The sequence below is a fragment of the Artibeus jamaicensis genome, unplaced genomic scaffold (genome assembly GCF_021234435.1).
Source record: "Artibeus jamaicensis isolate MK-2021 breed Jamaican fruit bat unplaced genomic scaffold, CSHL_Jam_final scaffold_474, whole genome shotgun sequence".
NCBI classification, from domain to species: domain Eukaryota; kingdom Metazoa; phylum Chordata; class Mammalia; order Chiroptera; family Phyllostomidae; genus Artibeus; species Artibeus jamaicensis.
In genome coordinates, this window is record NW_026522046.1 from 50,107,693 (window position 1) to 50,132,523 (window position 24,831).

Here is a 24,831-nt window from a genome sequence, read left to right on the forward strand (position 1 = left end):
TGCAGGCCGGCCCTTGCGCTGCTCCCTCCTGGTGGAGGGAGATGGGGGTGAACCCAAGACAAATCTGCGTGGACCGTGGGGGTGGTGGTGGCTGAGAGACAAGGCCAGGCCTCCTACAGCCCCAGTCTCTCGGGCCCAGCACGAGGCAGCTTGGCCCTGTGTGGGACCAGGAGAGGTGTTCGGCCACTGCTCCATGTGGTGACACCTGGCGGGGGAAGGGTCTTCTCAGTGGGGCGGCTGCCCTGTGCATCCCAGATGAGACAGGCAGGGTCCCGGTTCCTACCCCCGTGACCTGGTCTCTGGAAACCGCCAGGCTCAGAGTCACCAAGGCAGGGCGGTGGCCTGGCCCCACTCTGGGCTACAGAGCCCGGCCCAGGCCTGGTCGGACAGGGACGGTCCTGCGCCAGAGGCGGCTCCGCCAGCAAGTCTGTGCAGCCCAGGACCAGGCCCCGCTACTCCATTTAGCCCAGCAAGTCGGGCCAAGGTCAAGTCTGAGCCTCCTCCAGCCCCTCGTGCTGGGGAAGCTGCTTTTCAGGCACGAGAACCAGCTCATCAGAGTCCCTCAGAGGCCACAGTCACCATAGTTACTGCCCGGCCGAGGGAAGTCAGTCAGTGACTCTCACAAGATGGCAAGACAGAATTGGAAGGTACAACTCCGTTGGATCAGAAGCAGTTTTAAGGAATTTTATTTAACTGTTGATTCATCACCAACATCTAACAGTTGTCATTTGGCTACATTTGGATGAGCACATGAGCGAGAAAATATAAATTAAATACTATGAATGTTTACTTTTAATGAACCATGATCTTAATACGACATGGATATATAAATTTAGTGGTTTTATTGCATTGTTAGAAAATTATATTAAGAAAGATACAAAAAATCAACAGATGTTTATTTACAATAAGTATGCCATTACGGCTTTAAATTTTCATTTACCTGACAGGTTTCAAAGAATAGGTTATTACATGCCTGATAAAACACTTAAAATATTTACAAATTCAAAATACAGGTTCTATAACTGAGAAAAGTTCACCTGAGACTTCGTTATAACATTGCCGTTGTTTGATTTTCTTCCCAAGCTGTCAGTGCGGCCGAGTGTCCGGCTGCAGCCGTCTCGTCCGCCCACCGAACACGCCGCCTCTTATTCCCAGCTCGCGAACACTCACCGACAGTGAACCGTGTGACGGATGCTACAAGCAGGTCCCAGGGTTACACCCACGTTTGCCTGGACGTGACACGCTGGGCACAACCAGCCACTGCGGGTGAACGGAGACGACAGGGACACGCCGGTGACGTTGCTCTGCCGAGTCGGCCACGACGGCTCTGAGGCCGGGAAGCACCGAGAAGGCCAGTCCGCACGGTGGGGGGGGTCTGGCCCCGGACTGGCTGCTTGCAGACCGGAAACAAGCCCCCGGAACTCTGCACGCAGGAAAGAGGCACACTGTGCGCACACAGTCCTGTCGCTTGTCTTCCACACCCTCGAAAAAGTCAACTTGAAACTAATTCTTAAAAAACCTTGCTCGGAAGGTGAAATAGGCATAGATGTGTAATGTTATGCAGCAGACAGAAAATTCTCCCACCTGACAGCCCAAGACAAAGAGGAACCCTTGCAGCCGTCTGTCCCTCTGTGACGCGAAGCCCGGGGAGGAATGAGGTAGCGTTGTTACTTGTATTGCATGCTGGCTACGCACACAGTGCCACGTTTTACAAAATCCTACACTGGGCCAATCATCAGAATAACATTAAAATAAACCCCTAATGCTAAGCTGTTCATATGCTGAGATAAACTCGAACGAAACGCCTTAAAAATCATGTTTTGACTCCGAGACAAGCAGGCTTTGCCATCGAATGGGAAGGAAGCTTTCGAAGCCTGTGCACGGGCGGCCGGGCGTCTGCGCTGGTGCGCGTGCCGCTGAGGTAGGAACCGAGGGCTCTGCTGGCTGGTTGAGAGTTACGTTGTGTAAACCAGAGACATTTTTATATTATACTTTGAAGTTAACCCTTAAAATGACAAGCATCAAGGAAACAGGTACGTGAGATGTGCGTGTGCACACACACTTTATGGTGTGCACACACAGCGCCACTCTCCCCGACACACTCCTGAGTGTATTTGTAGAAGCCTCTAGAATATAAACAAGCCCAGCTACTTTTCTCTCATAACAGCTAAGCCAACAGCAGAGATAACACACAAACCACTGAGAATGTGCTAGGGCTGTCCCCCAAACCGCCCCTGATCACAAAGGGTGGCACCGACAGGACTCGGAAGCATGCCGGGTGGTCCCCAGACTCAGGCCCACACGGCTGCCTGGCCCGCTGCCCCCAGCCGCCGTCCGCCCCTCGGGCGCCTCACCTCGGTGAAGTGCTTCCTGACCCAAACACCACGAACTTCTCCTTTGTATCCTTTAAAACTGGGCTCTGCGCAGGTTTCTGGGAAGGAGGATATACGCGATTTTTTCAATCGCAGGAAGTTGGTCACCTACAGCTTTCACCTGACTCTCAAACACGTCTAACACCCGGTTGCCCAAGAACCACCGAACAGTGTCACGGGGCGAGCACTCGGATGAGAAAAACAGCGTTTTAGAGTAGGGCTGGACACACACAAAGAACGTTACAAAATGCCTGAGTGGACATGGCCTGCGTGCTCAACACACCAGCTCTGGGACGAGGGCGACACTCAATCTGGGGTCCAAATGCAAACCCACGGCGAAACGAGACTGAGTCTCCTTCTGTCTCACAAACCCACGTGACTGCTCTAGAGGCATTTACGTCCGTAACGATGCTGCTCACAAGTGCACCGTCAGACCTCAAAGCCGGGAGGACGGGGGACGGCCGCCGCTGACCGCGCAGGCAGGCCTCTGTCCTGACGCCTGGCTCTCGGGCACACGAGCTCTCGGGCATCCAGGGAGCCCACGGCAGCCCAGTCAGCACGCACTCGGGCGCTGAACCCCAGTCCTACTTCCTCCTGCAAAGGGACAGAGCGCCAGGAAACAAAGACCCTGAGGGACCCAGATGTGGGAGACTGAAGAGAAGGAGGGAGAACGCCAGCTTCCCAGAACCTCTACCGTCAACACTGACCAGGGGCAGGACTCTGCCCCAGGCTGCCCGCCTGCCTGCGTCCCAAGTCCCAGTGTGGCTCAGGGTCCCGTGCAGGCCACCCACTCCCTGTGTTCAGCTGAACCTGAAGAGCGAAGCTCCAGGTTGCAGGCACACAGCTCTACCCGAACAGCCCAAGTGGCGGCCGCCCCTTTCCGAGCAGCTCTCCAGCGCTCCTCCGTCGGGGCCGTCTCCTCCGGTGTCGGAACACTGCTGAGGCCGCTGGCTCCCCGTCCGTGCCCAGCTGCCTCTCCAGCAGGAACCGTGTGCAGAGGTTTCAAGGCGCCGCACTGTTTGACAGGACACAGTCTTCACTCACATGTTTGGTCTGAGTAAGGGAAAGACTTGTTACCAAGAGTCATCGCTACATTTTCACGCGTGACTTTCCGCACACAGGAAGCCGGTTGTTTCTGCAGCTCCTGCGGAGCACAGAGTGGGGCTGAGAAAGTCAGGGCCGGCTGCTCGGGAGTCCCCTGCCCACACACGGCCAGGGGTAGAAACAACATTGTTAAGAGACAGGTGCCCGTAGGAGGTTTCAAGACAAACGTCAGAACTTCAGTAGGAGACTCGACGGTTCAAAGGAAGCGGATGCACGCTCACTCGTCAGTAGTGCACTTGTCTGTCATCTGCTGACAGACGTCCGAGATGCCTGCCCCCGGCCGACACAGCTCCGTGAGCCCGGCAGGCTCGCAGGCCGCCTGGGAAGGTGGCCCCGACTCCGGGCCCCGAGCGCAGCCTGACCCGCTGCCCTTCCTGCTGGGGCCGCAGGGGCTTCCCTCCTCCGTGGGCGGCGCAGCTGGAGGACCCTCGGGGACACTCACACTGGGCGGAAACACAAGAGCACCATCAGACGTGCTCTTTCCTCTTTCGGAAATCAGAAAGGACAGCGGGCAGTCCGAGGCCGAGTACTTGGCGAGGATCTGAATCTGTTCGGGACTCAGAGCTGCTTCCTTGCAGACTTGCTGGCAAAGGCCCGTCAGGCTCTGCTTGGTCTCGCCCAGCGTGGACAAGATGCGGTCTCTCTCCCTCAGCAAGCTCTCCTTCTCGTGTTGCTGCGGAGAGAACACAGGACTTGGGTTTATCGGCTCAACCAATGTTTCTAAGAGATCAAACGTTCGTATCTACAGCATCCTCTCACTAAACAAGATCACGGGGAATTCTTCCTTTCAATTCAACTGAAAAATAAACACCTCAGGTCCCTATCCCTCACCCCAAACTCTTAGGCATGTGTACGCTGGGACTCAGGACCTTTCGGATTTCGGGTGAGTGGTGCGGGGACACGTCACTCCTCTGGCAGGGTCTGAGCAAGCACCTCACTATCGGACATCTCGACATTTCTACATAAAACATATTCAAATAGCAAATAATGTGCAAAGTAGGTAAAGTAACACAGCCCAATGTTCTCTGCATCCGTTTTGGGCCAAAACCGTGTGACACACTTGTAGAGTCTTCAGGGCTCTCTGGATTTACGGATTACAGTTAAACAAGTGTGCACTTGATGTTTTGGTTAAAGCAGAACCCAAAAAAGTACAAGCACATCAGTCAGAACTGTCACACAGGCTGCTGGCTGGAGCAGCACCGAGCCCCTGTGACAGGGAGACTCAGGCTGCGCATGCCCAGGCCTAGGACACCAAGGTCAGCGTTACTGATGTGGGAAGTGTGTGGGAAGAACTGGGGTGTGTGGGGGGGAGGGGGTCAGTCTGTCAATTATTTTTGTTGCTGTTATTATTATTAACTAATTTTTATTTCTACATGAAAGTCTAGCACAGAATTTTTCCAGCAGCCTCGCTGGTTCCTGCACTCGGCGGGAGGAGGGGCAGAGGCCATCGTGGCGGCCCCTGGCCCTTGGTGGCTGGGAGGCCGGACGCTCCCCCGGCTCTCGGCCCACACGGGGCTTTGGGAGAGGGTTTTGAACCCGCGGCTGGATCTCCCCCCACCCACGCTCGCCCTGGACTACAGTGGCCAGTGTGGCCTGAGCACGGCGGCCTGGGGCACCGCCGCCCGAAGATGCCCGCGGACCAACTCGGCCACCTTGTTCGTGGCGCATTGGGTGGGAGAACGGGTTCCTGGCACAAAGCTGACTGAGGGTGACGGTGGTTTTTCTTTGGGTGTCTTAGCGGGAATGGGGCTGAGGCTGAAACGTGCCATTATTTCCAAGACCTGGGTGATAACAGACAGCACTGCGAACAGATTTCTGTTCCATATTATTTCAGTTCTTGAACCTATGTAGCAGTGGTGATGACAAGTATTTAAACAGCTACTTTTGATATCACACTCTGACTCTTCCTTTCCCCTTACACTTGTTACCCAGACATTTTAGGCAGAAACTTGCCATTAAATAAAAGACTCATTTCTTGTCCACAAAACGCCCCTCTTCAGAGATGCGCCAGGTAGGCCGAGAGCCGAAGGACGCCCCTACTGGCGGGCTGCGGTAACAGCAGCACACGCCGCATGTCCCCTTCTCCCCGGGCTCGGGCAGCAAGCCCACTTTCCCAAGTCCAGCATCTGCGGAGAGCACCCAGGGAGTCTCAGAGAAAGGGCCGCCCGAATCCCGGAACCGGAGCGCCCTGGGCGAGCCTGTGACACGTTGCAGACGGCACAGAGCCACTGATGGGGTCACTTCCAAAGGCCACAGGAGCTGGCTTGAGGGGACTCTCCCTGGGCAAGTTTGAAAAAATGTCAACACAAAAAAGATCAATAACCATTCTGGACTCTAACAACCTAAATGAGAAAGAAATGACCCCGTGAGCCCGCGGTGACACGAACGGAGCCTGGAGGGGGTGAGGACCGCGAGCCAGGAAGGGAGGCTCTGGATGCGGAGGAACAACGTGTGTGCACAAGGCAGTCAGCCCCCTGTTTCACGGCCCGCCGTGCAGGCCGCCCACGAGAACGCGGGCTGTCTAGAGAACGAGCGACGCGCAAGCACCTGAGCAGCCACACAGATTACTGAACCACACAAACGCAACAAGTACACTGGGGGCGAGGACCTGGCCATTAGCCTGGCGCTGGCGCCACGCCCCCAAAGTGGTGCACTGTGAACCCGGACACCAGCAGGCGTCGGATCTCAGTGGAACTGCTCAAATGCCTGCTGTTACACGAAGGGATGAACTCGATAAAACCAAGGGAAAGAGTCAGCAAATATTGAAAGTGGGATATTTTGTGAGAAACATGGCCTAGACTTTTCAGAAAGTCATTGTTGTGAAAAAAGAATGAACCTGTCCTAGACTAAGCAACTAAAAAACATAACCCAGTGAGTTACATGACGATGGGACCCCGGTCTGAACAACAAGCACGTGTGTGAAATGCATTTGGGAAATGACGCAGGTGACGTGAAGAGGAGCCACACACAATAGCGAAGATTTTTAACTTCTTTCGGGCGTGATAAAGATCTGGGTGACGATGTGATGGAGATAGGGGAGAATGTCTATTTTCAGTAGCGGCATGTTTAAGCAGGTGGGTGAAGTGTCAGAATGCGGTTCCGAATGATCCACAGCAGAAAAGGAGAGAGAGCCACAGAGCCGGGCCGGGGCGGGGCAGGAAGGGGGATGAACCGACTGCGGTCAGAAGAGGCCCAGAGGGACAGGCAGGCCAGGGAGGGAGACACCCACTGCCCAGACAGACGGACGGACCCACAGAAAGAAAGATAAAGCACGTGTGGCAAAAATGCCCACAACCGCTGAATCCACATGAGGTTGTTTATCCTCCTATTCACTCAGCTTTTCCGAAAGCCTGAAATGTTTAGAATGTGAGGGGAAAAGATGTATCTCAAGAAATAATCAAAATACATGAACCTGGCTCCCTAGGAAACGACTGTACAAGTATTTAACTGACAAAGACTGTATCACATCCATCTTTAATTTCCTGGTACCCAGGACAACACTTAATACTTGAAGGTAGTGCTCAGCAGGTGTTCAGAGAAAGAGAACCGCTTTTATTTAAAGTACAACCTCGAGCACTTCTCAAGACCCGAACGGGTGCTGGGCACTTCAGTGGCTGGACTGTCCCTGCGGCCCCTGAGCCTTGCACCTGCCCCCAGGCAGCCTCCATTCTCACCCCACACCCCAAGGAGCGATGTGCCCACCAGGGGGGACGATAATTCCCCAGGCCAGGGACCCACCACGTGCCAGCTCCCAGCCGTCTGCCTCCAAAGCACCACAACCAGCGCCTGACCTGTGTGAGGCAGTGCAGCAGGTCCTCAGCACTGAACCTGCACAACACGGATGACCCTGACCTTTTACAGAGGGTGCGTGCCCCGGACCCTCCCATGTACACCACGGGCACCCCCAGAAGTGAGAGAGGGCAGTGTGCACGTGGGAGGGCAGCCAGTGAGTGTGCCCCAAACAGACTCATTTCTGATGAAGTCACGCAGTCCGCACCACAAATGCCAGTCGGGACAGACGAGCGCCAAGTCCTGCGGCCCCACCACGGGCACAGGCGGTGCGGCTGAGCGGCGTCTGAACACCACGTCGAGTGCTCCGTGACTGTCCCACTGCTGACCCCTTCTGAGTCGGCATCGGTCGGCATCGGACAACTTGTGGGAGAAACACATGGCAGTAATTTCGTTCTCTTCCGTAAAAGCAAGGTTCCCTTCATTCCGGATTTCCTTTGCTGGAGGCTTAAACGGAATTAGAGATACGCGTCTTCGAACTTCCGAACCAATCTTCCGGTAAACAATACACGTGGGCCCCGTGCAGAGTCTCACAAGGACAAGAGCTTTGTGAGCCAGACACGTCACAGAGGCTGGACGTCCCTGGATCCTGTCCCTGCCCTTCCTCTGCACGCCCAGTCTCACAGGAAGTGCTGACTCGCAGCCCAGCCTCCACCGCACCCTCAGATCCAGAATACGTGTTGAAGTCACCACCGTCCACTCCTCCACTGAATTGACACACAAGCTTCCTTTTTAAAGGCTCTCCTGACAGAACTACTTATTGAAAAATGCAACTCATTAACTTACTGAATTGGAACTGACACCACCCTTTGACTTTCTCAGCACATTAAGACCATAAAAGTGTCCTCTGTATGAATTATCCTCCTGACCCACCCTGAAGACATTTTAAATTCATCCTCACTGTGACGAACACCCTTTCAGTCTGGAGCGTACTGAGGCACCCAGGCTGCTCTCTCGGGACCAACGGCAGAGGGTCACGGCCTCCAGCCGGAGACAGGGCCCACGGAGCAGGGGCCTCTGCTGGCTGTTACCGGACTGGGCAATGTAGACTGTGAGTTTATTCCTATGTTCATCTGATCAATCACTGGCTGTAGCAAAATGACTGTTTATGAAGCACGCAGCTTCCCTGGAGTCAGCTGCAGAACGCCCCCCAGACGAGGAACACTGGGGGTGCTGCCTGCCAACCGGCCATGCTGTCGAAAAGGGGCTCTCAACTAAAAAAGAGGGCACGGCCCCTCCTCCGCAGCCTCCACTCTCCGTGCTGCGACTCCGAGCGAGAGGCAGGAGTGCGGCTGGGACTGGTTCCCCGCCTCGCTTCACGGAAGACGAGATCCGCAGTGCCACCAGTAACCAGGGTCCAGGGAAAGTTCTTCATGTACGTATCTCAGGCATCAGATTCTTCGCCTTCCAGTTTTCACATGGCGCACGTTCTGCTCAGTTTCATCCTCAGGAGGCACTGAAGCAGGGTGGAAATTTGTAACACGCCCCTTACACTTCATGAGTGGACTCTGCCTGCACATATCACCAGACCTGAGAGCAGAGCTCAGGAAAGCTGAAACGAGGCTCGTCACTCTGACTTTAAAAAGTAACCCTGCTGTCTCCTCCGGGGCTATTGCGGAGAGGAGGAGACAGAGAGAGCTCAGCAGGGCACACCCGGCGAACAGACCTGGGCGATCGGGCCTGTGAGCCCTGCCTGCCGGAGGGGTGGGCTCAGAGCAGCCGCGTGTCTGCTGTGAGTCAGGGGAGGACACCTGGCCAGAATGGGCCGACGACACGCTCTCCTCCTTGGGAATTTAGAGCGGATGCACAGGTGTCAGTCCAAACCTGGTGGACTAACTGGCTGAACTAAAGCTGCAGTCCCCTCTGCAGCAGTCCCTGGAGGAGGAGGGTCCCAGGAGCTGCGCCGCAGCCACCCGGGCTGTGCAGGGGCAGCGATGCGCTCTGAGAGGTGTGCGTGGCGCCTGGCGGTCATCCCTTTTCCTGTGCTGTGCTCACCAGGCCGGGCTCCCTCTGGCTTCCAAATGACACACCTCCACCCTCACAGCAAATCCATCCATCCTCCCACTCACCCATTATCCACCACCCATCCATCATCCATTCAGATGCCTTATTTCTTATAGCCTAAGAGTCCAGATCAGTAACACAGGGAAACAAGGTACTGACCAGTCTAGCTTTTTATTTTATAAGAACTGCTGGGAAACCAAACATGCCTTTGCATTGGAAAGAACCAGCAGGTACTCCTGACAATTTGAAAGGAACCTTACTGGACTGAGAGAGGCAGTATAAGGGGGGGGTCCAAACCTGAAGTGTATGGTTTGGGCAGAGCAATGAAGAAAGAAGAAACTAAGGAAGAGAAAACTGAAAACAGGTCAGTAGATAGCACAGCAACAGGAAGACCGACAAGGGCAGTGTTCACTGGGAGCACACAATGCGCCTCGCACTGTCCTGAGCTCTTCAGCTGGGTTAACTCGTCTCATCTGCACGAGCCCCACTCTGGGGAGCGAGAGTGAGTATGAGCCCATTTCACAGACGAGACACCCGAGAGACACTACACAGCCTGCCCACAGCTACAAAGTGCCAGTGGCGGGAGCTGGAGCCAGAATCCCACCCTCCAGACACGGTCGCCCACACCCCCTCTGCTGAAGCAAAGGCACAGGGCGGGGAGTCCGAAGGAAGGGGCGCAGCCCCTCCTTCCCAGAGATCTGAGATGCAGCAAGGAGAGCGCGTGTCCAGCACCCAACACCTCACGTCCATCAAAAAATATAAACAAGACCTATAAGCCGGGAAGTGGACTCGTTCTAAAAGGTAACGGCTACTCCCCAATACATCTGCTGAGCATCCATTTATAAATAACGCTACTTATGAAACAGACTTGATTGATCTAAAGGTTTGTTTTTGTTTGTTTTTAGGAGAGGAGGAAATTCTACCTGCAGCTATCACCCACTGAGGAAGCAACACCTAAAACACGGAGGTCTAACAATGGTAATAGTATAGTTTTATGCAGATTCCAAGTAGCTCGACATGACCCAAGAGTCTAAAAAGCATCTCTGCCCTTCAGTACAGAATCATCGAGAAGGCACAACACACCTAACGGCAGGTGGGTGTCCAGTTCAAAGCTGGAGCACGTGAAAGAGCTCGAGAGTGTTTGGTTCGGACTGACAACCCCGCCCCTGAACACTGAACACTGGGTGAACACGCCTGAACTCACAACTTTCCTTCTCTGAGCCCAACCATGTGATCACTCTGTGAACTCGCACAGGTTTTCTAACCTTCCTCATGCCTTCACTGGCAAAATATCTGCTTTCCACTTCATCCTTGCACAGCCGTGCTACGTCTTTTCACACAGGTGTATATCTTTCTCTTTCTGCACAAGTGTATACAAAATGCATAATTTTTCCCACTTTTTTGAAGGTATATAAAAGCGTTTTTCTACATTGTTTAATTGTAACTCAGCTAGAATGTTCACGCTTAAAGATCTGCTACAATAACGCACCCGCCCTGCACGCTGAGGGCGGGCTTCCGCTGTCCTAACCCAGCTCCAGCCCTTCCTCCTTCGCCACTAGGGGGCAGAGAAACAGGTGCAAGCTCACCCACTTTTCTGTTAATGTATGTTTCCATCCTGGAATAGAAACTAAGATCCAATAAAGTAAGCATTCTTCGCACTCAGGGTCTCAAGAGATCTTAAGATTTTCCTTTCATATCAGCATGTGAATTTTTTCCCTTAGATACAAGATCCAAGTTGGTTTGTTTTGGTATCAACCAAACAAGTTACTCAAGTCCATGGTTTATTTAAACTAACAACTGAACCATTTAAGTTCCATAAATGCCAAACACAGCACCAAGAAACCCAGTGCCTCATAATTTCTTTAGTCTTTACTCAACCACTAAGACTTAGGTAGACAGTAAAATTATCCTTAACTTGTAAATCATTTAAAAAGCTCCCAGAAATTGCTCTCAACTTACACATTATAGCATATAATATGTAGAATACTTACATAAGTAAAATATTCTGTGACCATCCTCTTTTTCGCTTCCTAAGTTTTCTGAAAATGTCATATAATTTATATGCTTAAAACGGTGACTGGCGAATTTAAAACTGAGGTATAAGTGAACACTACGATCTGACTTAGAAACCGCAATGCTCTCTCCTCCACGGACAGGAGGAGGGGAGGGGACCTGGGGGACAGCGGCAGGAGCCCCGCCCTCACCAGCTTCTCGATCTCCGACTCCAGGTTCTGTATGCAGTCGAGCTTCCTCTTGCGGCAGCGCTGGGCGGCGATCCTGTTCTTACTCCTCCTCCGAATGTCGTGGATGCAGTCCAGCTGCTCCGGCGTCAGCTTGTGCATTTTCAACAGGGATTGGAAGTCGTTGCGAGAGAGGGAAATTATTCGTTGTGCGTTAAATGGCAGTTTCACCTAGAAGGTGAAATGAGCATTAGTTGTTGTCCTACATTTTATAACTACACTTAAACCCAGGAAGAGAAAGACAAGTCTTTGTTTCCCAGAAACCTTCGTTTAGACTTAGAAAAAAAGTGGTCTCTATTCCCAATTACTTCACAATTCCTTATAATAAAGATTGATATTTTTTGCTATTTCTAGTCTCTTTTAAAGAGGGTTCAGAAGACAAATAAATTGAGAAGCAGGTATTTTTATAAGCAAATCAAACATTAACACAAATATTAATAGATTTAAAATAAAAAGACAGAATTTATCCTATGAGGACATATTAACGCCCCACAAATATCTTTATGCCTCTTTCTAAAGTGTTTTTATGATGTGTTTTCACCCAGCCTCCTGCCACAAATCTACTTTATTCTTTGATTTACATTAAGGTGTGGTTCTTTTTCAATACTAGTATGATTACTCTAATATTTCTAAAGCACTTCAAAAAATGTATTTTTCTGTCAGGAAATGGTAGTTTCACTTAACTTGTTTTAAAAACTACACATCTCATTTGCTAATGTAGAAATAATTAGAAAAGCCCTGTAAATATTATAATTCATTTTCAATACATATCAATTTGGAAAAGGAAATTTTTTAATGACAAAATTGTGGGACAGTTTAATTATATTAATGAGCAAAAACACAAACACACTGGTCAGTTTCTCTAGCAACCTACTTAGTTTGCTACACAAATGAAACAAAATGATTTCTAATTTTCTTCGATGTTCTATTTTTAAACTTCTCATAGTCCCAAACCCTGGACTTGTAAACACCACACAAAAGCCTACCAATGGAATACACACACACACACAGCTTCTCCAATTAAATCGCCCGTCGCCTCCTCCAGGAGCCGAGGTGAAGAGCGACCCCTTGTCCTTCCCAAACCTGCGCTGCCCACCAACTACGAAACCAAGGGCCGGTGCAGGGAAGTGCGAGTCCCCACTGTCACGGGACTGCAGGACTGTCTGCCAAAGAGCAGCCATCAAACACACACCCTGCACTCGAAGTGCGCAGAGCGTGCCTACTGGGACAGACGCCATTCCAGCTACACACAGCACCTGCTAAATTATTAAGACGTTCACTAAATTAACACCGAAAGGATTAAGGGGAAATGAAAAACAACACTGGCTGTGAAAAACTAATTCAGAGAAAACTCCTCAGGGGCAGCGACCTCCCAGGGACCAGCCCAGGCCCTGGTATGGAGCCCTGAGGCCACCCTTCCCGGGAGGGGCCTGCAGTCACCTCAGAACCATTATTCTTTTCCTCTTGGGACATGGCATTGGACACAAACAGTCGAACAGCCCGGGTGTGATTCCGCGCCACAGCTAACATAACACACCTGGGGAAATCTGGGGACGCCAAAGCCCTCACCTGTCACACCCTGGCACAGACCACTAGGTCCGTGTGCGGGTCTCCCCCTCCCTGGGCCTGCACCGGTGCCTAGTGCTGCGCCAGGAGCTGACACCAGCAGTCCCAAGGAACGGTGGCAAACAATGGCCCAGCCGCACCCGCGCGTCCCCTCACCTCGCATTCCTGCTCTCTGGCTGAGCAGGGCTCACTGTCCCCTTCAGTGTCTGTCTCCGAGTCGTCTCCCAAGGTGATCACACAAGCGTACGGACAGGGCTCCTGCTGGGGCCCGGAGGCACAGTCGTCGGTGCCAATGTCCACGCTGCCGGGCCGGCCTGCGGCGCTCAGGGTGCTCATAAAAGGGCAGCCGACAGAACTTAATGTGGCAAAAGTCCTCTGATCCGGCTCTGGGCTCTCACTGATCCTGATCCCCAACCAGGGACACTCCGACCGTTTCTGGGGGTGAATCTGTTCCGACCCAGCTTTGGCCAGGCCAGGGGACACCTGCATTGGGCAAGGAGAGGCCATGCCGCAAACGTCACTCCAGAAGCCCTTGGCCAGGTGCTCGGCCACTTCCCGCTCCACGCTACTCCGGGCAAGGCCGCTCTCTTCCCTGGGGCTGGAGTCAGATTTCAGATGTAAGTCTTGGCTTTCAGCAACGGTCTTCTCTCCTCCAAAGTCGGGGCCCGACAAAGGCTTTTCCGTTAACAGTGCTGTGCTTTGCCCAGCGGCAAAGTTCAAGTCACCGTACTGGTCGTAGGTGTGTAGGAGGGAGAGAGAGTAGAGCCCGGGGGGGTCTGTGGAAGAGCCGTGGGGGAGGGGAGCCACTTCGGCCGCTGCTGGTGGGCACTGAGAAGCAGGGTCTTCCCCGGTGTCTGTGCGTTCCATCGCTGGGCTGCTTTCTTCACATTTTAAAGCCACCGGCACGTCTGCACAGTCCTGGACGCCCCCCGCACACTCGTCTGCAGAAGCCTCACACGGCCGAACAGAAGCATGCACGTCTCTGAACCCCGTCTCCACGGCTCGGACTCTGTCGGTCCCGAAGGCCTTCTGGAATTTTCTGTACTTGGGGCATAAAGACGGCAGAGCCAGAGCGGTGCCCCCTTCTAGGCACATGGCCTCGCACGTCTGACTGGCACTGTCTTGCAGAGGAGGCGGTACTTTTGGGTCCCCTTGATGTTCACGGAGTTTACACTGAGGAGCTGGAGCATTTTTGTGTCTCCAAAATTCCTCCGCCTCATCAACTTCTAAATCCCTCTGGTCCAAAAGTGGAATTTTAAGGTCTGTTTTCTGACAGTGTGGTGGGAAGCATTTTTTTCTTGGGCATTCTTGCTGCTCTGCAGTGGCGTCCACAGACTTAAACTTGAGAAACTGAAAGCAGGACTCCTCGATGTCATGTACCCCTAAAATGCCCACACACTTGCACACTTCATCCACATTGTCCTTACTGAGGAGAAGTCTAGCGGTGTAGGCAAACTGAATCAAAGGTTCGAATCCTTTAACCGTCACCTGTTAACACACAAAATAGAAACAAGCGCATCATTTGAAAGCTGCCCAGGAGATGCACACGAGGGGGAGGGGCAGAGATGAAGAACTGACCTGTGAGCATGAGGACACAGGCGCCCCGCCCTGTGGAGACGCTAAGGGAGTCGGGCAGAGCCGGCCGGTCACACTGGCTTCCTGGGACCAGCCCACTCCGAACAGAGCCCGCACTCACTGACACTGTGACGGGGGCTGTGCCGTGCTCGAGTGAGGGAACAAAGACAAACAGCATGACTCTCCCCCATCAGCAGAAACCAGTCCTCAGAGGTGCAGGGCGACCGTGATGCACAGTCAGGCCCCAGGCACCCCCGGCCAGCCCCACTCCACGCAGTCAGTGCCCCCAGCCCCAAATGCCCTAAACCGGAAAAGTGAAAACGCTAAAGATAAAAAATATATATCTGAAGGACTTACAGTAGTCCTGATCCACAGTAAATAGTAACTGTTTTCTTTATCTCATGCCAAAACCTCTAATAAAATTTTTAAAGATTCGGATTTAAAAAGTGAACAAAGTGAAGTGTAAAACTCATGCCTAACACTGTTTGGCAAAGATTCACAGACTCAAGGTAACAAAACCTTTAAGCTTCTAAATGACATAAAATAGAAAACCAGCAACAGCAGCAACCCTGCTGAGGACGCAGTAGAACCGGGGGCTGCGGGGCCGCCGGTGGGAAGTGTGATGGGCAGGCCACCAGTTTTCTGTAAAGCCAAAAACACGGCCACCGCGTGTCCTGGCCACTGTGGTCAGGTCCTTCTAGTAACTTTATTTGTGATAGCCAAAAACTAGAATTAGCCTAATTTCCTTCAACGGTAAACTGATACATCCACACTCTGGCACACTACCGGGCAATACAAAGAACTACTGATACATGCAACCCAGACAAATCTCCAGGGAATTAAGGTAAGTGGGAAACCAGCCAATCCCAAAAGGTCACACAGCATGTGATTGAAATTATATAACATTTTTGAAACGATAAAACAAGGACAGATCAGTGGCTGCCTGGAACCACTCAGCATCTCCACTGTGGTGGACACATGGATCTCACAAGGGAGGGGTCTGACTGAACCCCACACACACACACACAGCTTAGTGCATCTAAAACCAAAGAACCTGAGAAAGAAGGCGGACTGTACTGATGGCCGTGTCTTGGCTATGGTATTGCACTGTCGTTTTGCAAAATGTTATCCCTGGAGGAAACTGGCCGAAGTGTACAAGAAACACCTATGTTTTTGTGATTTACAAGTATCTTAATATAACTTCAATGAACAATTCTTAAAAATACACTGAAATAACCAAAAATGGCTTCTACGTTAGTGATCTGTGTCTTTTCACCAAGGCACACCCCCACTGCGACACTCACCGCTGCCCTTTAGAAACAGTGGCTACCGCACAGCCGACCTCCCCTGTCACGTGGTCGGCATTGCCTGGCCCGCTCCCACCTCTGACACCAAGCTGACGTGGGCACCCCTGAGCGGCGGGCATGACTGAAGGCGCGCACACACGCCTGGCCACGCAGGCGGCCCACGCAGGCCTGGTGCACACAGGGCTCGGGCACTTTCTCGGATTCCCCTCAACGAGCTCTCGTCTGAGTCCCCCCAACTGGGGGCTGTGCCAGGCCCCCAGCTCTCCTGGCACAGTCCCCAACTGACGTGTCCTGTTTGTTCTTGGGGTCAGGGAGCCAGCCCACCCCAGCCCAGGAAAGGTTTCAGGGTGCAAACGCTGAGAACCCCGCCCCAGGCTGGCAGAGGAAGATCCATGAGAACAGACTCTCTAATGTGGCCCAAGACGGTCTGTCTCCTACCCCTGCACGGTCACAATCTCAAGAAACGAGGAGAGAAAGGGAACAAGGACACTTCGGAGCACCGACCTCCCCGGGGATATGCCGTAGCGCATGGCAGGAGCGACGGGACCCCAAACCCAGGCACCAGCTCCCGTCCCAGGGAGAGGTCCCAGGGAGAGGACCGCCTGTGGCGTGGCCTCTCCAAATGTCCTGACTCCACTTGCTGAGCCCTGCTTTGGTCATCGTATCAGAAATAATATAAGTTCTTCATCTGCTCTATAAAATACTCTGAACATCCAAAATTAGTGATTTTACATGCAAAATGTCATCATTTTATTTTAAAAGTTCAAGAAATGTTCTGCTGCAGAACCTAGGAACTGTTCCTGAGTCTCAAAACAAGACGGCTTCATTTTCGACTTAATGAACCACAGAGGTTCAGCTAAGTCACATTAAAGTAGAACCAGGGTGATTTCCGGGGGGCAGCCTCACCTCTCCTGGGAGAGCAATGCTGAGCTCCGCGTCGGCCTGGCCCACGACCCTCGCGTGGAAGTAGCTGCTGCAAGCCGCCAGCACAGAGCGGTGGGCGCGGAAGGGCCGCCCCTCCACCAGCACGGTGACGTCGCACAGCACGTCCCTCTTCCGCTGCTCGTCCAGGCTGAGCAGGACGTTGGCGCTGTGCACGGAGGACTCATAGGCAAAGGCCGCGCTCTCGCTCAGCGACATCCTGCGTCACGCACGGCGCTGCGAGGCCCAGTGGGCGCATTCTTCTCGCCGTCGTCGACCCTGCGGGGAGACAGCGAGACTGCACTGAGTTAAAGTCTTGCTACGCCTGCTCTAAAAACGGCAGTGTCAAAGGTACAGCGAAACACTTCCCGACAGCAAAGATAAAAACGAAGCCCCCGAGAACCTGGAAGCACCTATCCGATCTACGTCGTTCCAAAGCGGGTCTTTGCGGCCCTTCTTCCAACCAGTTCAGGTGCGAGGTCCTCAGGAGGAAGGAGTTTTGAACCGAGGGTTAACGGTCTCTGACAGAGACATCCCACACCAGGGAAGCGCCTCTGAGGAGCGGCAGCCGGTCGGGGAATGCATGGGTGGCACCTGCGCCGCAATGGGCGTGGGCGTGGGCGTGGGGGTGGCCCGAGGTCCCAGCTGCGAGGGGGCTGGGGGCTTCAGAACAAGGGACTCGCTCTACCAAAGGCAGAGCTCCTCCGACCCTGGGAAGAAAGTGACTTCTCCAAGAAAATGCTCAAGTCCGTCAGGCCGGATCGTGTTAACGAGCCCTTCCTGCCCCGAGCCCGACTCCACACGACACAGTGCAAGGACAAGCGAGACTCTTTCATCACTGAAAACACGGCTCACACGCAGAAAGGCTCCCGGTTTTCTCAAAATGATAAAACACAAGAGAATGTTACCAAAATGTGTGTTTTTAAAACAAAAACCAACACAGGGCAGCCTCCAGACATTTTTTGATCACATACACACTACTTGCAAAAAAGCCCCGGCCTCTGTGTGTCTGTTCACTGTGTGTTCACGCGGGCACTGCTGGTATCACACGCAACACACGCTTTCAAACCCACAGACGCTGGAGGTGAGAGGGCAGGAGGGCTCCTGTTGCCGGACGCCAGTGGGGTGGTGAGTGCCCGGGGCGTGTGGCCCTGTGACCCGGGTCCCTTCCTGTGACGGCCCCTTCGTTCTCCGACACCTTAGTCACTGCCTGAAGCAGGAAGGTCCCCCCCCCACGTGCTCAGTGACTGAGCCACTGTCACTGCTCTCAGACGCTCTCCCCTCCAAACAGGAGTGAAGAGAGAACGAGGACAAGGACGCCCAGACGGCCCAGGCCAGGTCCCCGGGAATCCCTCCTCCGAGGCACAAACGCGTGAAACGCACCCCAAAGCCCCATCCTGCTCGAGTGTTCATCTTCAAGGTGTTTGGCGTTGTAGCCAAGAAGCAGTCGGCGACAACTACTCACAGGCTGACTGTGAGACACGGATGTCGGGTGCCGGCCCCAAGGCCCATCGGCTGCAGCCAGGAGAAGCTGGAGAGGCAGGTGGGGAGGAGCGCGGAAGGCCCTGCACCCGCACGGAGCACCCGCACGGAGCACATGCACCACGACCGTGGTCTCCCACCCACACCCGGGCACACCCTCCCCACGCCCCCGAGCGCAGTCTCTCACCCGGTGGCTGCCACCGCCCCTTCACACCGAGACCCACTCCTCACCACCAACACCGCCGCGACGCCTGTCCACGCCAGCACTCGCTGGTCAACAGACATGCAGTTCACTTTCTGCAACTGCTTCCCAGCGCACAGACGCACAGATACAATTATATAAAATAAAAGGGGAAACAAAGTCCCACATACCAATACTTCACCTTCACTGGTGCAAAGCGCTCTGGTTTCCGTTCTATTTTTAAATGTCCAGGTGTGACCCCCTCCGTTTCAAGAACCACTCACTACTAAACCCTCACCTCTCGCCGTGAAAGCACAAGCCAAGCGGCCCACGGTGCAGGGGTCAGAGTCCCACACCGTCCGGTTCAACCCCAGCCCTACGGCTCACTGACCACTGACCTGAGGCAAGCTGCTTGCCCTCCGGGCTCTTCTCACCCGTAACAGAGCTGAGAGCAGCGCCCGCTGGGCTGTCGTGCCAGCTACCTGGGACGGTGCGGGTGAAGGGGTCAGTGTGCTGTCCAGCCTGCGGCAAAGGAAGGGTAAATATCAGCTGCTATTAATGACAGTAACAAAGTTCCTTTCCCCTCAAACCCTCTCGATCGATACCATCTCACTTATTCCTCCAAACGAAAGGGATTCTCCCTTGCCAAAAACCCTGTAGTGTCTTCCAAACTTCATATGATCAATTTTAGACCCTCAGCAGGTCCTCAGACCTGCATGGTCAGACTTTCTACCTATTAATCCAACGTTCTCTCGAGTCTCTGACTCCCTCTCATGCTGTTCTCCAGCCTCACCCTCCTCCCCCCGCCCCACAGGCACCGACCCCCCTCCAGCCGCAGGGCCCGGGCTGCACCCACTGCCCAGCTTCTACTGTTCCACTGGCTGACACCTCAAAACGCTGAGGTCTCTGCTTAAACGTCAAAACCTTGCCTGACTCGCTTTCTAACCTCAAGCCTGTGACACAGCACCTGGTCCCATGCAGGGACTTGCTTCTGAATGAGTGACTTGGTGTTTTCATTACAAGCCCACACCGCAGACTGTCTACGTCTTCCTCCAGCACAGCGCAGTCTGCTACCTCCCTGCGTGCGCCACGGAGACAGGCCCTCGAGCGCAGCCCTGCGCAGCTTTTCCGGGGCCAGAGGAGCGAGTGAAAGGAGCGGGCGCTGGAAATGTCCCTGCAGGACAAGGGACCCCAGACAGCAAGGCTGGGCGACTGTGGGCACGGCCACCACAGCTGCCTCGGGTGGACGACGCCCTGCGACCCTGCCTCATGGGCACAGAGCACCAGAGAAAGCCCCTCTGAAAGTCGTTTTTCCTAATTCTGAAAACCATTCGAGTGGTCACTGATCCCTTTTTCCCCAGCAGTGCAACTAAGCCGTGAGTAAACAGGTAAGAACGGCACAGGCCCTTCCAACACCGGTCACCTTCCCACACTTCGCACACCTGCGAGGTGAGACCCAACTCCCCCGGACCCCAGACTCTGGTCCCTGACTAACACAAGATCTGGGTTCTTTTGTTACACATTTTTCCTGTATTCTCAGAAATATATAAGCTATCGTTAAAATTCAAAACAAAGGTTTGCTGACCTCAGCAAACTGCCGATCGGTGATGCTGACCAAGGATGAAGACGGTCAAAGCTTCCTGAGCCCCCTTCACAAATAAGTCCTGCCCTCCACTCAGCTGCACTGGTGTGCTGCAGCGCACACCTGAGGTCTGTGCTCTCAGAGTCCTACAGAAAGGGAGCAACGACACTGTGACTTCATCGCGGGTTAGTCATTTCACGGGCCATTTAACATCAAAACCCTGCGCAGTTGTGGAGCCCGGCCACGCCCTTTGCGGCGGGAACTCAGCAGGAGCCGTGTGGGGACCGAGTCCACCCGCGTGGACGGCCTCAAGTCTCACGGACGGTGCCTTTAAGTCCTCCACGGAGGGCCCACAAACTATGTGGTACCGAAGGCCCACAGAAAAGACAAGACTCTCACCAGACACTCCGCGTCTTCACTGGCCAGTGGCGCCCGCCGTGTGCACGGCACAGCAGGCCCCGTACAGCGGTGGCGGCCTCTCGCTCAGGAAGAGCGGAACCCAGAGATGCCCGAAGGAAAAATGACGCCTTGGGCGGAAGGAGGACCCTCACAACAGGTCTCACCGCCCCCTGCACCCAGAAGCCGCCCTTCCCTCCCACCCCAGTCCAACGCAGGCCAGGGCACCCCCCCCCCCCCGCTGCAGCTCCCCTGGCTGCCTCCTGCACACCACACACTCCCAGCCAGACCCAGCTGCGGGCCCCCAAGGTACCCAGGGCATGCCATCTTCAGACACCCAGCGGGGAGGGGGGGGCGGCAAAGGCCCCATGGCGTTGCGTACACACACCTTTGGTCCTTTGTCTTTCCTTTAGGGGCCTTTATAAGAACTTTTTTAACTTAAGTGGAGATGTGCACAGGAAAGAATTTCTTTAAAAACAGGGCTTTTCTTGTTACCACTCCCAATTCTGAAAGAACCATAACATCAAAAAGTCTGTGGGCATTTAAATCAGAGACAACAATGTCAGTCAGCCCTCTTTCCAACACTTTAAGACTTAACTCGGCTGGCGGGAAGAGCCAGGAAGAATGACGCCGTGACCGAGACTTGCTATTTTCTTTCAGCTGCAGATCTTAAACATCACCCTTGTTTAAACATCATATCGGATAACCACATTTTCGAAATCCATCTCTCTCGGTCGTACAGAAAAGTCTTAAGTATGACTAGATAAGGCGCTCGGATGAACCAAAACAGGCTGAATGGAAATGGAAAGCGGAAGTGCTCCATCAAGTCCCCCTGTGTCATAGGCTCACGGGACGACACACCGGCTGAGGCACTTTCCCAGCGACAAGGGGGAAAGCGAGCTGGTGCTCCGGGCCGGACTCCGTGCCGCAAGCACCACAGGCAGCAAGGGGGGGGGGGTGTCTGTAGTCCTCGCAGCTCAGGACGTTACAGCATTATGTTTATGTTAGGTTCCGTACAGGGAAGGTTAGGTTTTTTCCACTTTCTCTTCCTAACGTTAAAAATTACATATCCACAGATCTTTGTTACATTCACTCGGTGTAATTCCATACCTAAAGTACAGAGCTGCAGTTAGAGGGGAGCAGTCTGAATGGTCACAGAGTGCAAACAAGTTTACAGACTCACCCGCCGAGAGGTCAGACACAAAAGGTAGGTTTTTACCCCCCAAGTCAACAAACCCAACTTTGACGTTCCTGGGCGGTGAGTTTAAAACAGCTTGGAAGGGAAGAAAGGAAGAAAGAGGAGAAGGGACACAGGGAAGCCAAACTCTAGAACCAAAACCAGAAACACTGATTCCACTGTGACATTTTCTTACTGTTGTACAGAGAACTTAAACAACAATGAAGTCTTTTATTTGCTTAACATATTTAGTAGCAACTTGGTCCCTGACAGGACCATGACATCGTAATGGAATAGGACTACGTTAAGAAAATATGAACTAGCAAGGGGAACTGGCCCATACCAATAAAGCTAATTTACTGAGTACATATTTTTATCATGTACCTGTCCACTACTATTTTATTTATCCACATTCAGGTTATGAATACAAAGAACAATTATTTAAGGTATACAGTTCAGTGAGTTCTGGCACTTGTACACGTGCACAGTCAAGACAGACATCGCTGTCCCCCCTCGAGACGCCACAGGCCCCATGAGGTCGCTCTCTCCCCTGGCTCCCAGTGACCAACAACTTGTTTTGTGTCACTACTCACTGGTGTGCGTCTTCTGTGAAACCACACATTGCGTCCTCTGGCTCGGGTGTCCCTCCCGCAGCTTCATGACAACCCTACTGTGTGCATCAGTAGTTCGGGTCTTCTCGCTGCTCGATAACTCTCTCTTTGGTGGAACTTCCACCGTTCGTTTACCCACTTAACCACGGACGGCGATCGCGATGCAGGTGGGCAGCGGCACTGCTTCCAGTCTGGGACCACGGTGATACGGCTTCAGCGAACAACTGCCCGGACACACTTCCTTCTCTTGGGTAAATGAACACCCAGGAGCGGGGGACTGAGTGCTATGGCAGGTTTATGTTTAACTTCTCAGAAGTTGCCAAACCATCTTCCAAAGCAACGGCCTCACTTCACACTCTGCCAGCAGAGTGGAAGAGTCCGGCTGCTCCCACCTCACCAGCCCTGGGGCGTCCGTGGCACCTGGGCTGCCCCGACCACGCACTGTGGTACCTCCCTGTGGTTTCCGTGTGCACTTCCTGATGGCACCTGTCTGTGTGTTTCCCGGCCATTCATCCATCTTCTTTCGTGAAACGCCGTCTGTTCAATTCTTCTGTCCATCTTTGACTGGGCTGTTTTCTTCTTTTCACTGAGTTTTAGGAGCCAGCAGAGTTTTGATTAGGACCGCAATAAATCTACATGCCCACCTGGGGGAACTGACTTCCAACAACCGGGTTTTCTGACGCACAAACATGGCACGTCTCCCCATTTCCTTACATCTTCTTCCATTTCTCTCAGAATTTTCCCAATGTTTCTAGCAAAGAAGTCATGCACATCTTTTGTTAAATTTATTCCCAAGTAGTTTGTTTTTTGAAGTTACTATAAATGGACTTGTTTAACTTCACTTTCTGGCTTTTTGCTGCTACTCTAAACATAAAACTGACTTTTTTACTGTGGCATTTTGCAAGCTTACTTAATTCACCTATCGCTTCTGACTGTGGCTTTGTAGCCTCCTTAGGGTTCTCTCTGCGCACGGGCAGTCATGTCACCTGCACACAGAGACAGTTGTACCTCTTCCCCGCCTTCGTTTCCTCTTGTCCCTCTCACGGTGACCCCATGGTGAGCGTGGAGACAGAGGGCACCATGGAGGCCGAGATGCCTCAGTCCCTGTTCAGCATCTCACCGCTAAGCACGATGCCAACTGCAGGCCTTTTAAGATGAGCAGCTGAGGAGCAGAGAGGGTTGTGCTGTAGCTACGTCCTGTTCAGCTCAGAGCTCCCAGAAGAAACTGAGAGGGAAAAGCAAAGAATAAAAATTCCAAAAAATTCCCCCAAAGGAGTAAAAATTCCCAGACTCAGCCTCCTCCAAGGGTCCCCTCATTCCTACACCACCCCGTGGGCACTCGCTGCAGGCACACCGAAGAGGGCAGAGGTCATCAGGGAGTGGCCAGCGGGTGGACCGCAGACTCCACCCCTCCGTCCCAAGCCCACAGAGGGGGCAGCAGCGCTTGCTCCTGGGGTCCCTGAGCGGACAGCGCAGAAGAGCCCGGACGCGTAACGCCAGCCCGGCCTGGCCGAGGGGCACACGAACATGCACAGTGTTCTAAGAACACTGGCCTGGCATGTACTGAGTGCTCGCCAATCATTAGCCGACACCTGGGTTCGATGCCAGGAAAGGTTTTGGGGGCACAGGCAGACGGTGAGACTGCAGGGAGGGAGAACGGCCGTCAAGCCTCAGCACCGCACACGGAACACCACGAACACGGTCAGCTGGTTTTCAGACCAGACAAATAATGTAAGGCTTAATGACAGCTAGAGAATAGAATGTATATGAACCCCAGTGAAATAAACGTACAGCTGAGGCTGGGAGATGCCATCCCAGAGAACTGAAGGGCACAGAGGTATTGTTTCAGGGAGAGACCAGAGTCAGGGCCCCAACCACTCACCCGGAGCTTGTGTCTGGGTTCCTCTCTCACTCGCAAGACACGGATTCCAGCGCGAGACGGACCCGTGTGGCAGAAATGAGAGAGTTTACTCATGAAACACACACAAGCAGGTGCTGGGCAGGTCTGAATGCCCCACGTAGAGGGACGTGAAGCCGTCAGTGAGCTTGTTTGATACACTTGAGCTGAGGCTACAAGTGGGCACTCTGCTGATCTGGGTGTACTGACTTTTGGGGTTCAGGAGCTATTATACCTCTGTCAGCTTCTAGGCTCCCCCCTCCTTCTTCCCCACTAAACCGTGGGAGTAACGTGCAGCCACAGTTCCTCTCGGCTAGTAAAGGCTCTTTGTCTCCAGTAGTGAGACTGCCACAGTGGCGCCCCTTCCCAGCCCAGAGTCCCAAGGACTCCCCTCCTCCCGCGCTGTCCCTGCTGGTGACCTTCTGACCCCCCTCCCCCACAGTCTTATCGGACCAGGCTCAGGACTGCTGAGTCATGACATGACTTCCTTTCCCTCTCTGCCTCCTGTTTAAAGTTCTTCGTTAGACTGTGACGGAGGGGCCCCTGCTTCATTTTCCCTCCGGCCACTCATTTCTAGCTGCTGTCTACAGGAACAGTATGTCTGCATGACTGATAATATCCAAAGGC

The 24,831-nt window shown here is 53.3% G+C and overlaps 1 protein-coding gene across 6 annotated transcripts in view; it reads right to left on the reverse strand.

The window, feature by feature from the left end:
* Positions 1–670: 670 nt before the first annotated feature.
* The window catches only part of BACH1 (BTB domain and CNC homolog 1), a 36,367-nt gene continuing 12,206 nt past the window's right edge, over positions 671–24,831 (reverse strand). Inside the window, exons 2-7 of one of the 6 annotated variants that reach the window (XM_053657698.1) lie at positions 20,127–20,269; positions 18,940–19,063; positions 16,864–17,157; positions 13,232–14,563; positions 11,474–11,680; positions 671–4,149 (exon numbers count right to left, since the gene is read on the reverse strand). In XM_053657698.1, coding sequence (XP_053513673.1) covers positions 3,694–4,149; positions 11,474–11,680; positions 13,232–14,563; positions 16,864–17,097 — 2,229 coding nt within the window. In that variant the 5' untranslated portion in view covers positions 17,098–17,157; positions 18,940–19,063; positions 20,127–20,269 and the 3' untranslated portion in view covers positions 671–3,693. Of the gene's footprint in view, positions 4,150–11,473; positions 11,681–13,231; positions 14,564–16,863; positions 17,158–17,291; positions 17,469–18,939; positions 19,064–20,126; positions 20,270–22,289; positions 23,533–24,831 lie in introns of those variants that run through there. The other 5 variants (XM_053657699.1, XM_053657697.1, XM_037161318.2 and 2 more) reach the window with 5 other exon arrangements.